The 12,767-nt window shown below is 33.8% G+C and overlaps 1 protein-coding gene across 3 annotated transcripts in view; it reads right to left on the reverse strand.

The window, feature by feature from the left end:
* ABCD2 (ATP binding cassette subfamily D member 2) overlaps nucleotides 1–12,767 on the reverse strand; it is a 72,658-nt gene that overhangs the window by 42,879 nt on the left and 17,012 nt on the right. For all 3 annotated transcript variants that reach the window (XM_002823102.4, XM_054527115.2, XM_054527116.1), the window contains exon 6: nucleotides 10,601–10,746. In XM_002823102.4, coding sequence (XP_002823148.2) covers nucleotides 10,601–10,746 — 146 coding nt within the window. The remainder of the gene's footprint in view (nucleotides 1–10,600; nucleotides 10,747–12,767) is intronic.

Consider the following 12,767-nt stretch of genomic DNA (forward strand, 5'->3'; position numbering starts at 1 on the left):
AAGCACAAGGAAATGGAGGACCCTATAGCCAACGTTTATATAATTAGTTTGCATGTGATTCTCTTTCCAGCTCAAAGGTCTGGAATTTAACATTTTGAGTCAGTTCAAGTTTCTGTAGTCCTACCAAAATTATACATAATAGATAAGCACTCAAAGTACCCTTTACTAAACTTTCCTTTCTAGATATATAGACCTATTCAGGTAGGTCTTCTAAATATTTCTAGATATATATATATATATATTTCTAAATATTCTAGATATATAGACCTATTCAGGTAGTGTCTTCTAAATATTTCAGGTAGATCAATTACCATGTTAGAACATTACTGGCTCACTTGCTCTGGCTCATTATAAAGGAGATCATGCAACATATCTAATATAAGCAACAAAAGAAATGGTCAGATTGCTCCTAACTAGTAGCTATCAAAAAAGAAACATTAACTAGTTTTAATTTACTTTCTATAAGTAAAACCCAGAATCGTCTCTATATGTTTTGGAAAAGATAGCAAAATAAATCCATAGGTGTCACAGATCATTTAACAAATAATCCTTATTTAAACAATTATAATAATTATAATAATTGTTTTTCTTGGGAATCTGCAATTCTTTCAAATGTGTATATATAGTTAAAATTCAATTATAATAGTAAAATTATTTGAGATAAAATTCATTCCCCATAATTATGGCTTTTTATAGTTTTGTTACTAATGTCTCAAGGTGCTTTTATACTTTGCATTATATTCCCACTTTTCTGCATTAACATCAAAGTAATCTGACAGTGATTTTTTTTTTTTTGGTAAAATGTATTGATGTTCGTTAGAGTTATTTTTTATTATTCTCTGAGACAAAGCTAGAAAGAACGGGAAAACATTGAGAAGTGTTAGCTGTATCTATGTGCTTGGAGCTTCTGAATGACACAAAATTCTAAATATTTCCTAAATTGAGAGCAAAAAACCAATTCAAATCCAGAGGAGAAAAAAAAGTGTAACATGAAAGGCCTATATGCAGAGAAAACAAATTTTTACAGTAATCATATAAAATTTAATTGGAACAATATTGATAACAATTTTGCAGCAATGTTAACTGTACTTAAGGCATGAGATGTGTTAAGTTTAAGAATAATGTACCACTAAGTACTGCTGTGTTGTCGTAGCAATAAGAAGATCTGAAAGGCATAAAATTTAACTATCAATAATTCATATAACTATACATGCTGGAACCAATCACGGCATCGGGTTTTTCATGCATAGAAAGAAATGGATTTGAGTCATTTATAGTATTCTTAAAAAATGTGTGATAATAAGAAATATTCAAGTGAAAATAGATATTTACTATTACTGAAATTATATCTTTTGGATAAGATATTTCTAGATTCCAAAACAGAGATGAGAATAGCCTCTTAAGAGCAGGGATAAGGTTTATTTCCAAGTAATAAAAATAATATTAGGCCAGGTGCAGTGGCTCACGCCTGTAATCCCCATACTTTGGGAAGCCAAGCTGGGTGAATTACCTGAGGTCGGAAGTTTGAGACCAGCCTGCTCAACATGGTGAAACCCCATCTCTACTAAAAATGCAAAAATTAGCCAGATGTGGTGGCACACACCTGTAATCCCAGCTACTTGGGAGGCTGAGGCAGAAGAATCTCTTGAACCTTGGAGACAGAGGTTGCAGTGAGCCAAGATTGTGTCACTGCACTCCAGCCTGGGCAATAGAGTGAGACACTGTCTCAATAAGTAAATAAATAAATAAATAAATATATTATTAGTGGAAGAATTAAAGTATTGCTAAGCTGTTAAAAATGCAAATTTCTCTAAAAGTCAACTTTAAGAGTGTTTGTCATTATATCAGATTACCATTTAAATTGCTGATATTTGACCTATAAAAATTGCAGTTCCGTATGGTTTAATGTAATAGTACTCATAAAATGAGAAAAACTTTTGAGTGAGAAGGGAGTTTTTTTCATTATTACTTTTATAAATGAGCCCTTAGAAAAGTTAAAGATTTTAAAAAGTATCTTTAGCATTCTTCCAAGCCATAGAAAGCTATAGAAAATTGTGTTTACATTTATAGATCTCTTTAAAAGATATTTAAAAAAACTGAACTGTACCAACTACTATACACAGGTGGAACTAAAATGTGCAACTTATATTTCTGTCAACTGACTGCCCAAAGATATTTATACAAAGATTACTTGGCTGTAAGTCTAACAGTCAGAAAGCAAGGAATAGAAGTCAATTTGCTACAGCAATGCTACTAAGCCTTCCTTGTGGTTAAAATAATTTTCTAAAAAAGGACATGTTAAATGACAGATATTTACCCCCATCATAAAGAGGATTTTGCAACATACCTACTGCAAGCAGCAAAATAAATAGATTGCTCATAATTAGTGTAAGGTACCAGATTGACTTGGCAGTAGAAACCAAATCTGTGGAGATGTTCATTCATTCAGTCAATCACTTATCAGATATTTATTGCACAATTACAATATATTTACTAGGATCCTGCCAGTGCTGTACAGAGACACGTGTATGCCTTTTCTAGCTTTTAATCTATAAAAGTTTGTTCAACAGTGACTCAACATGGGCAAAGTCTGTTCCAGCACAACCCCTATTCCCAAAGCCAGATTTCTTTGCTTTGAGGGCAGCAGGACAATAGATATGTAACCTACATACACATTGGCACAGTACATAGGTACAGAGTTCTGTGAGGAGCTCTGGATTAAGCCACATCACATTCCTCCTTTATTCCAGTGGCTTTTACAGACCCATATTCCACTCAAGCAGTGGCCTGCTAGTCTGCCTCTTTCTTAAATAAACACACTCCTTGTCCTCAAGAGGTGCACCCTGTTTGCCTTTTGGCAGCTAGATATTCATTAAGAATCAACAGGTCCAAAAGCTAGAGACCTATAGGAAAATTGAGATTAAGATATTTAAAACAGCATACCCCAGATTCTTGCTTAGATCCTTTTCCAGACCACATCCTCATTTTTAAAATCTGAGATCTTGGATAAAAAGAAAAAAAGCAAGGATCTCACTGAGAATACTTTAACAGCACCCTTTCTGTCCTCCATAGAGAAAAGAGGCAAATCAGTTCTTCTGACCTGATCTCGTACGCTTTCTAGTTAATAGTCATCATCTGGTTTTATATGTGTGGGTTAAACAATGTTGATACATAACACAGAGTTCCCTGATCCCTACAAAGAAGAAATCTTGGATTTGGAAGTCATTCATATAGAAACAATAGAAAATGGAACTTCATAGCTTTTATTTTTTTGGTTTATTTTTATTTTTATTCTGTTGAGATAGCATCTCACTCTTGTTACGCAGGCCAGAGTGCAGTGGTGCAATCATGGCTCACTGCAGCCTCAACTTCCCGGACTCAAGCAGCTCTCCCACCTCAGCCTCTTAAGTAGCTGGGACTACAGGCAAGTACCACCATGCAAGCCTAGTTTTTTATTATTTGTATTGACAGGGTCCCCCTATGTTGCCAGGGCTAATCTTAAACTCCTGGCCTCAAGTGATTATCCAACCTCAGCCTCCTAAAGTGCTGGGATTACAGTCGTGAGCCACCGGGCCCAGCCCAGAACTTCATATTTTAAGATATCCATAAAGCTTATTTGGTGCAAGTACTTCTTAGTGCCAGTGTTGGTATTATCGTCCTTCAAGCCCTTTCTGCAGAACTTCCTGAAACAAAACACCGTCTTCACTGTTGCAAGAGACAATCTCTTCTTTTGATGGCATAAAGGGTAAGTCATGATCTTTTTATGCCATATTGCATCCTGAAAATTAAGGTTGGTTTGTTTTATATCTCAACAAGAATTCTGATTTAAAATTAAGGGACTATTTTTGAAAAATTCTTTAAAATTTATAGAGAAATGAATTTTAGAAGAATAGGGAAGAGTAGAGAATATAATTTAATTTGAAAATGAATTGAACACCAATAAATTTTTTAAAATTTCACTTTCATATGAGAATATAGCTTCCTTCGCCTTAACATATCTGAATGATGGCCAAGTACCTATGCTAAAATGTATGTTAAAATTGACTTAATTGCCCTGTACATCCAGGATTATGAGGACCTCTGCCTCCAAACCACAGCTTGATATTAGTACAGATCAGCACACCAAGAAAACAACCTTAGCTGGCGATACTTGCAAGATCAGGATAAAGGGTAGTAATTTTTCATACACATGCCCCTGTTGATACCAATAAGGCAAAATGACTTTAGGGTAAGGCACATCTGAGTTCAAATTCTAGCTCCAGCATTTATCTACTGGAGGACTTAAACCTCTTTAAGTTTTCTCACAAAATAGGGATACTAATACCAACTTTATAGGTTGTCATACAGAAAAATAAGAAACTTATATGTAGAATTGTGACTAGCACACACTAATTGTTGGACACATTGTTAATTACAAAAAATAACAATACCCTAGAGATGCTCAATCCTGGTTCAGGATGCCTAGGACCCATCAGTTATCTCAAGAGGTCACAACATTCTCAGGATAAAATCAGTTTTAATTCACATAATTTTTTAAAACACACACACTGTATCATTAAGGGGAAGAAGTGGAAATGCCATCAAAGAAAATATAGATATCAATTAAAGATACCAAAGAAAACATAAATATACTAGTACTTGTAAAGGCTGAGATTTCATGTCATAAGCTCTTCTTCCTTAGAAAAACAGTTGAAGAATACAATGGACAGGTAGAGTGGCTCATGCGTTTAATCACAGCACTTTGGGAGGCCAAGGCGGGTGGATCACTTGAGGCCAGGAGTTGGAGACTGGCCTGGCCAACGTGATGAAACCCCGACTCCACTAAAAATACAAAAATTATCTGGGTTTGGTGGTGGGCACCTGTAATCCCAGTTACTTGGGAAGCTGAGGTGGGATGATCACTTGAGGCCAGGAGTTCAAGATTAGCCCTGGCAACGTAGGAAAACCCTGTCAATACAAATAATAAAAAATTAGCCATGCATGGTGGTACCATGGTGAACCCAGGAGGCAGAGGCTGCAGTGAGCCGAGATTGTGCCACTGCACTCCAGCCTGGGTGACAGAGTGACACTCTGTTTCAAAACAAGAAAAAGAAAAAAGAAGACAGTTGAAGAATACAGACATTTTTGAAAAGTGAAGACAAATTATAAAGAATGATATTTTGTTATTCCTCAGTAAGTTGGGAAAGTAATACAGACTGTATTATGATTATCTGAGAAAATATTCAAGATCAAAAACAGTAGGATTTTTTTCATCATAAGAAAATGCTTAAATGTGATAATGTTATTAATCTGAAAATGAGAGGCAGTGAGTACAGAAGATTTGTATTCAAAGACTTGGTATAGTCTAACTCTGGCTTTGAAATTCCATATAACGCTAAGTAAAGTCTGTAGTCCCTTTGAAATTCAATTTAATTACTTGAAAGTACTCTATTTAGCATAACTTATACAGAACATAATTAATATGTATTATTCATGCGTAACAAGATAGAAATAAAGTTATTATCTATATTTAATTTCCTGTACAATCTAATTAGTGATGTTACCATTCCTGCTTACAATCAAATTTAAGACTTTTATGTTGCATTTAATTTTAAAATGTGATTCATAACTTTATTTATTAAGTAGTATTTATATTTAATCTAGGAGATTAAGTAACATGGTACTTGTGCACACAACCCTGTAAATGAAGTAGTAGTTAATAGTTAGAAATAAACAAATATTGGGCTGATAAGTAAAATGTTACTCATAATTTCAGAATATCTTCTGAAAACAGGAAACAAAAAGTAATGAGTGTTGTGGAAGCAAGCTACCGTCATCTTTTATTATGCTTTTTGAGAAGCAATTTAACATATAAAATTGTGTCACTTACTTATAGAGAGCAGATTGAGCTCCTTAGCTAGAGACTGGGAAAATGGCAAACATCCAAAGTACTAAAAAACCTTAAAAAATTAAATTAAAGAACTTCAGCTAAAAGAAACAGTGCAGTGCAGCAACGAGTAAGGACCGAGAGGATGAGCACTATTATTTCCAGTATGTACTGATGACTTCTTATTAGTGAAGATGAGTCTAAGAAATGCTTTCTTTTCTCAGCATAGTGTGTTAGAGGAGAGTAGGAAAGAACATTATGCTATCCAAAAGTGTCCAAAAAACAAAAACTTCTGCTTATTTGAATCTGTGGTATTTCCTACCTATTTAGAAATTGGAGAAAGTGATGCAATCCATGGCAACTGTTCAAATCCTGAGTTACTTTCAAAACTCAGGTTAAATGACACACTGTTCAATTTTTTTCCTCATTTTGAACATCCATAGCATTTCTTGCCTTTTTGAGGCACTTATTTCTGGTTTTTATTTCAGTTAGTTGAATATTTTTATTTATAACTAAATGATACATAAACATCATAATGAGATTATATCCTAATTATTGTCTATCCTAAAAAGACTAAATGAAAAAAAAATTGTATTTCCCTGACATGAAACACAATACTCCAGCTATTTCTCCCTTTTTTTCTTTTTCTTTCTGTAAAAAAAGTATTTGATCAGATTTAATTCTATACTTATATATAATCCTTCTTTCACTTTCTGAACCTGTTGTTTCTCAGACTCCAAAGTCATGGATGGGCAGAAGTTTATACAAGTTGCCTTTTTGTACACCATTGTGGGAAGCCTGAATCGATTTCAGATCTTGTGGGCCTTAGTATTTGGGCCTGCATAGTAAGTTTGAATAGTAAGAAAATTACAATTAAAATTTCTTTTTCAAGGTATTTCTGCCAAGGAAGGGTAGGTAGTAAGAGCATACGTGTTAGAATTACATGAGGGGTTGGTGCCCAGGGTGGAATTGGTTCCAGGACCCCAGAAAACACCAAAATCCGCAGATGCCTTTATATAAAATGGCCATAGTATTTGCATATAACCGACACACATCCCCCTATATACCTTAAATCATCTTTAGATTACTTGTAATACCTAACACAATACAAATACTATGCATTGGTTTTTTGTTTGTATGTTTTTTATGGTTATGTTGTTTTTAGTGTTTATTTTAAAAATATTTTTTATTCATGGTGGGTTGAATCCAAGGTTGTGGAAGCTGCAGATACAGAGGCCTGACTGTAATGTGATGTACGCAAATGATCTTCTGGAGTATTATTTTTAAAAACTAGTACAAAAGAAAGCACGATTTTGCTCTGAGCAAAATATATTTTGTCAGCAAATATCTATTATCATCTGTCTTTCTTCCTTCTTTCCCTTCCTCTATTGCTTCTCTCCCACTCTCCCTCTACCCCCAACTCCCACTAAATATTCCAATTTATTATTTTGATGATTGCTAGCATACTATAAAATTTTGTTAGCAGGTGAACAAAATAAACAAATAAAAGGGTGGGTTTAGGGGCTTTCATGGATGAAGACAGAAACTTACCAGGGGATTAGGAGGTAACAAATAGGCTATAAATTAGTGGATTTGTGAAAGTGAGAGCAGGGGATCACAAATCTGTCCTTAGGGACTTGGGAAGACAGATAAACTGCAACAAGAATTGACAGAAGAAATTCAGGATCTATGTCCAAATGAAAGACTTTTCCTGAGGTCAGGATGGCTAATATAGGAGAGAGCAGTGAGTTTCAATCATCAGCTTAAGGAGTACATTCACATGGCTCAGAAACTCAAACAGCCTAAAATTTCCAGAATACCGTTTTAAAGTATTACCTGAGCAATACTAAGCAATTTAACATACACCATTCCATAGATTTAGAATGGTTAATCTACATTTTGATGAAACATTTCTTTCCAAAAACGTATTTGATGCTCCACTAATGATCATATGTCATCATTAATGAAGATAGGATAAGGGGAAGCTGTTTTGAAACTAATTTATCTACCAACATTTTTTTGTGTGTGTATTCTTGAACTGAAGCCGAGATTTTCTTTTATCTGGTTCTCATTATTAACACTGCTAAAGTACTAGATAACACTAGCTGGGAAAACATTGAGGTGGTTTCATAATTTATTAGGAATTCAGCTTTCCAAGCTTATGAACTGAGCTATAGCAGCATTCTTTGTGAAGATTTGGTTAAAAAAATGAATGGCCTAATATAGTTAATTATAATTTTTCCTTAGTAGTTCACTTCTTTCTTCTGTATACTACATGACATCATTATAAATCCACTTTTACAAAATATACTCTATTTTTCTCCCATGCAAGTAACAATTAATGTACATTCTGATCAATCCCTAAAGAGACTCATCCTCTACCCAGAAGTCTTTCAATCACAAAAAGTGAATACAGGGGGATTATTGTAAAGCTCTGTCTTATGACTTGTGAAGTTCATACGTAAGTGTCAATTCTATAATGAAATTTCATTTTTTTTGCTGCTAAACTAGTAGTTAACTTATATTTGATTATTATGAATTAATACAATAAATTAGATTATATATACATTTTTTGAGGTGGAGTTTTGCTCTTGTTGCCCGGGCTGGAGTGCAATGGCGCGATCTCGGCTCACCGTGACCTCCGCCTCCCAGGTTCAAGAGATTCTCCTTCCTCGGTCTCTTGAGTAGCTGGGATTACAGGCACGCACCACTATACCTGGCTAATTTTGTATTCTTAGTAGAGACAGGGTTTCTCCATGTTGGTCAGGCTGGTCTCGAACTCCTGACCTCAGGTGATCTGCCTGCCTCAGCCTCCCAAAGTGCTGGGATTACAGGCATGAGCCACCCCACCCAGCCAGATTATATTTACTAATGAGAATATCATAAGGCAGTTACCTACTAATAAATATTTTGAAATAGGTTGCATAGCAGCTTTCTTTTACATCATAAAAACACGTATGATTATTTTTTAAATTTACTCGAAAAAATAGCTTTTAGAATGTAAGAAACACTACATTTAGATTCTCAGTTTACATATGGATTTAAATAAATTCTATGGTTTTTGCAAGGATAATGGTCCTATAAAATTTCTAACATATACCCAAATGTTCATGTTTCTAAAAGCCATATAATCAAGGTAAATGACTTTTAACAGTAATTATTAAAATACATTTTAGCCTGAAAAATAGAGTTCTCATTGTTATTTTTCTCCTTAACTAGATTGCAGTTGGTTTTTTTGCTTAGGCAACAGTAAATTTCATAACTAAGAAAAAGTTTCCTAGTGATTTTTGTTTGTTGCAAAGTAACAGAGTCAAGTATCTCTGCAGGCAAAGGCTAGAATTTCTTCACTTTCTTATTCTCTGGAAATGTTTTATATTGTTCAGGTCAAAGTTATATTCAACAACTGTAGCTAAAAATATAAAATTTATTTATGTGATTTTACTTGCATCAAGAGAATAGAATTCTATGATATAATAGAAAATTTTCTTTATAATTCTATGCCTTCTAACCTAAATAAAAAAGTAAAATCAACCTACTAAACACATTAATGTCTAAAACAGAAACTTTTGGCAGTATAATTTAGCTTTCAGAATCAGAATGTTTCCCAAAGGAATTGAAAGCATAGACAGAAAGGGACAATGCTTCTGGTGTCACAAAATGTTATCTATTTTGTGTTAAACACAAATATCTATGTCATTGCTCATGTCCAGCATTTTCAGCCAATGCAGTTCTTCATTCTCCTATATTCCAGGCAGCTTCCTACTACCACTGTATGTCTTACTTTAAAGAAAAAAACCCACAAAACCTCATCTGCCTAACTACTATGTCTGGTCTAAAAATTAGGCCAGTAGACAGGATTGTACAGTACATTCAGGCAAAGGCAAAGGGACAAAAGGGACATATGAGAGCACCATACTTGATGTGACTTTTATGTTTGTACTTGTACTATACTTCCAGCCTAGGCACTTGTTAGATTCCACAAAACAGTCCTCTGACATAGTAGGAGTCCTCTATGGGATGTCTATGTATCCAGGATGATGACAGATGGAAAAATTACTGGGTCCAATTAACATGAGGAAGTTCTTCAAACTTCATCTTCTCTTATCCACAATGAATATTACAAATTCTTAGTGTATAACTTTGAATTTTAGACATTTCTAATTGTTCTCAGGGAAGATAATAGGTAAAGAGCTCTGAAGAAATAATGTTCTTTTTCTATGTTTACATGATACTCATTCTTACAGTAAAAAAATTTACTTAAGAAAGTTACACATCACTAAATAATCATATAGCATAATTGTAAAGTCTATTTTATGGAGGCTCAAATATAAATGAACAATTTTAGAATATATGAATGTATGCAGCTTGATGGAGAGAGCTGTATACTTATCCAGGTGTTATTATTTTTCTGTGAGAAGAGATAATCTGACATCTCAGGCAATCTAATCATTCTCTGGAACAGGCTGCTTGTTATTCCTTGAGACTAACATCTGCAGTCTTTGAGTATTTATTACATGTAGACAGATGTGAAAATGAAAAGAAGTGGTATTGTCCTGGAGAGTATTACAATCAAAGCAGTAATAAAATATTTTGGGCTAAGTGAATTTTTATTTCCTTAATAGTTTCTCTTAATAAAAACATTCTTAAAGATATATAAACTGAGGAGCTTGAGGAATCAAGACAATTCAAGAGCAAAAGGAAATTGTTTCTTGTAATATAAAAAGATATACTTACCTTTGTGGAATATAAAACATATGTTGAGGAGGTGGTTTATAGAGGACTCCTTCATACACAGGCCAGAGCCCACTTAGAATTCTGAAGAGAGAACTTTTCCCACAACCATTGGGACCAGTTATCAAAAGATGCATTCCTTCTTCTACCTAAAGTAAGAAATAAAATTACAAACTGCAATAGTTTAAAATGATTTATTTTGGCAGCACCTAAAAGTAAATTATTTTTTTAAAATGTTCAAACACATGATAACCTAGGATGGGCAAGAGATCAAGGAAAAATATTTCAGGGTTGAGAACAAATTTGGCTTTTGACTATTCTCTGAAGCTAAAAGCATCATAAAATAATTCAATTCCAAAGAAAATGGATCTTCTTGAAATGGGCACTGGCTTTCCAAAATTGTAATTTGTTATCAGATACCACATACACATAGAGAAAAACAACTGCCTGGGAAATAAGACAAATCATAAAAATTTAAGTAAAAATATATTACATTATATTTTGATATTAATATTGGATTAAATTTACATTGAATTCAAATACAACTGAAAATTAACTGCAGTTAATAGCTACAAAGCACAGTTATCCAAGGAGTCAGCTGGGCTGTTTAATTTTACACTTCAGCAGTCTGAAATGCTACAAAAATCACAAAAGCCCATAATCAGAGAGAGAAGATGATTCAAATTCTGCTTTATTCACAGATGGAGAAAATATGTTTAACAAACCAAGGATAGAGGAAAGCAAGAGGATTGTGTTTTAGTCTCATGTCTAGGGATGAATTAAAGCACACACACACATAGAATATTACATGTATGTGAATAATATATATATAATATTCATAAATAAAACAGGTTATTTATTATCTATTGGATGCTTCCCTTTATTTTCTATCTTATTATTGACATTTAAACTGTTAAATTTCTTGAGTTCCCATTCCACACAATAGGATGAAGAAGTTGTCTTATTATGGTATTTAAAGGGTATTGTGAAGAACAAGCAACAGAAACACCATTTACAATTTTTATCTACTTCTACCTAGAGCAAATGAAATTTTATAATCAGTGATACCCAAAAAATAAATATCAGAAATTTACAGGATGTCTGTAGATCTAGCTTTGTATAGAAAGGACACCAATATTGAAGTATCAATAATGTAGAATACATCATACTGGACCTCAAAGATGAAAGAGTATTATTATATTGCTAGCATACCAAGAAAATCTTAGGAAGAAGCTAGAAAAAATTAATTTGTTATCTGCTTGTGCTCTTTCACTAGAGAAAAGGCTAAGGGTTTAATTTTGTAGAAGCATAAATATTTTCCAAATGATTTTTTAAATAACATATATATCATGGTGAAAAGCACATTGGCAAAATATTTTAATAGGGCCATTCTCTATTAGGAATTCTCAGAAATTTAACACATTTTGAGGGGTAATTGGAGACTTTCTACATTAATATTAATATTTTTCTCAGCATAAAGTTCTCTGATGCTTAGAATTCTTTTTGTCTCACACTAACTTTTCTTCTGCAAATAATTTTTAATTTTTTAAGCATTTTATTTATTTATTTATTTTTTATACTGAGTCTTATTCTGTCTTAGGTTGGAGTGCAGTGGCATGATCTTGGCTCACTACAACCTCTGCTTCCTGGGTTCAAGTGATTCTTGTGCCTCAGACTCCCGAGTAACTGGGATTACAGGTGCCCGCCGCAATGCCCGGCTAATTTTTGTATTTTTTAGTAGAGACAGGGTTTCACCACGTTGGCCAGGCTGGTCTCGAACTCCTGACCTCAGGTGATCTGCCCACCTCAGCCTCTCAAAGCGCTGAGATTACAGGCGTGAGCCACCGCGCCCGGCCTGCAAATGGTTTTTTAATCCTGAAGGCTAACAAAGGTATGAGATCCTTTCCTCTAGAAACTTATTTTTCAATCTATGCAGAGGAAACAGAACTTCCTATTATATTTTAGGGACCTGAGAATTTAAATATAGTTCTCTGTCTGAGTTAGAAATGAATAATTATGAAGAAAGTGTACTTTACTAATGCATATCTTTGTACAACTTCAGACCTTCTAAGATACTTTCACTAGATTGAGTATTTTTAGTTTCGTTTATTCTGTGTGAAAGAAATGGCTCTAAATTTTTCTGCAGAAAGAGTGTGATATGCCCACACTA

This window comes from Pongo abelii, chromosome 10 (assembly GCF_028885655.2).
Source record: "Pongo abelii isolate AG06213 chromosome 10, NHGRI_mPonAbe1-v2.0_pri, whole genome shotgun sequence".
Lineage (NCBI taxonomy): Eukaryota > Metazoa > Chordata > Mammalia > Primates > Hominidae > Pongo > Pongo abelii.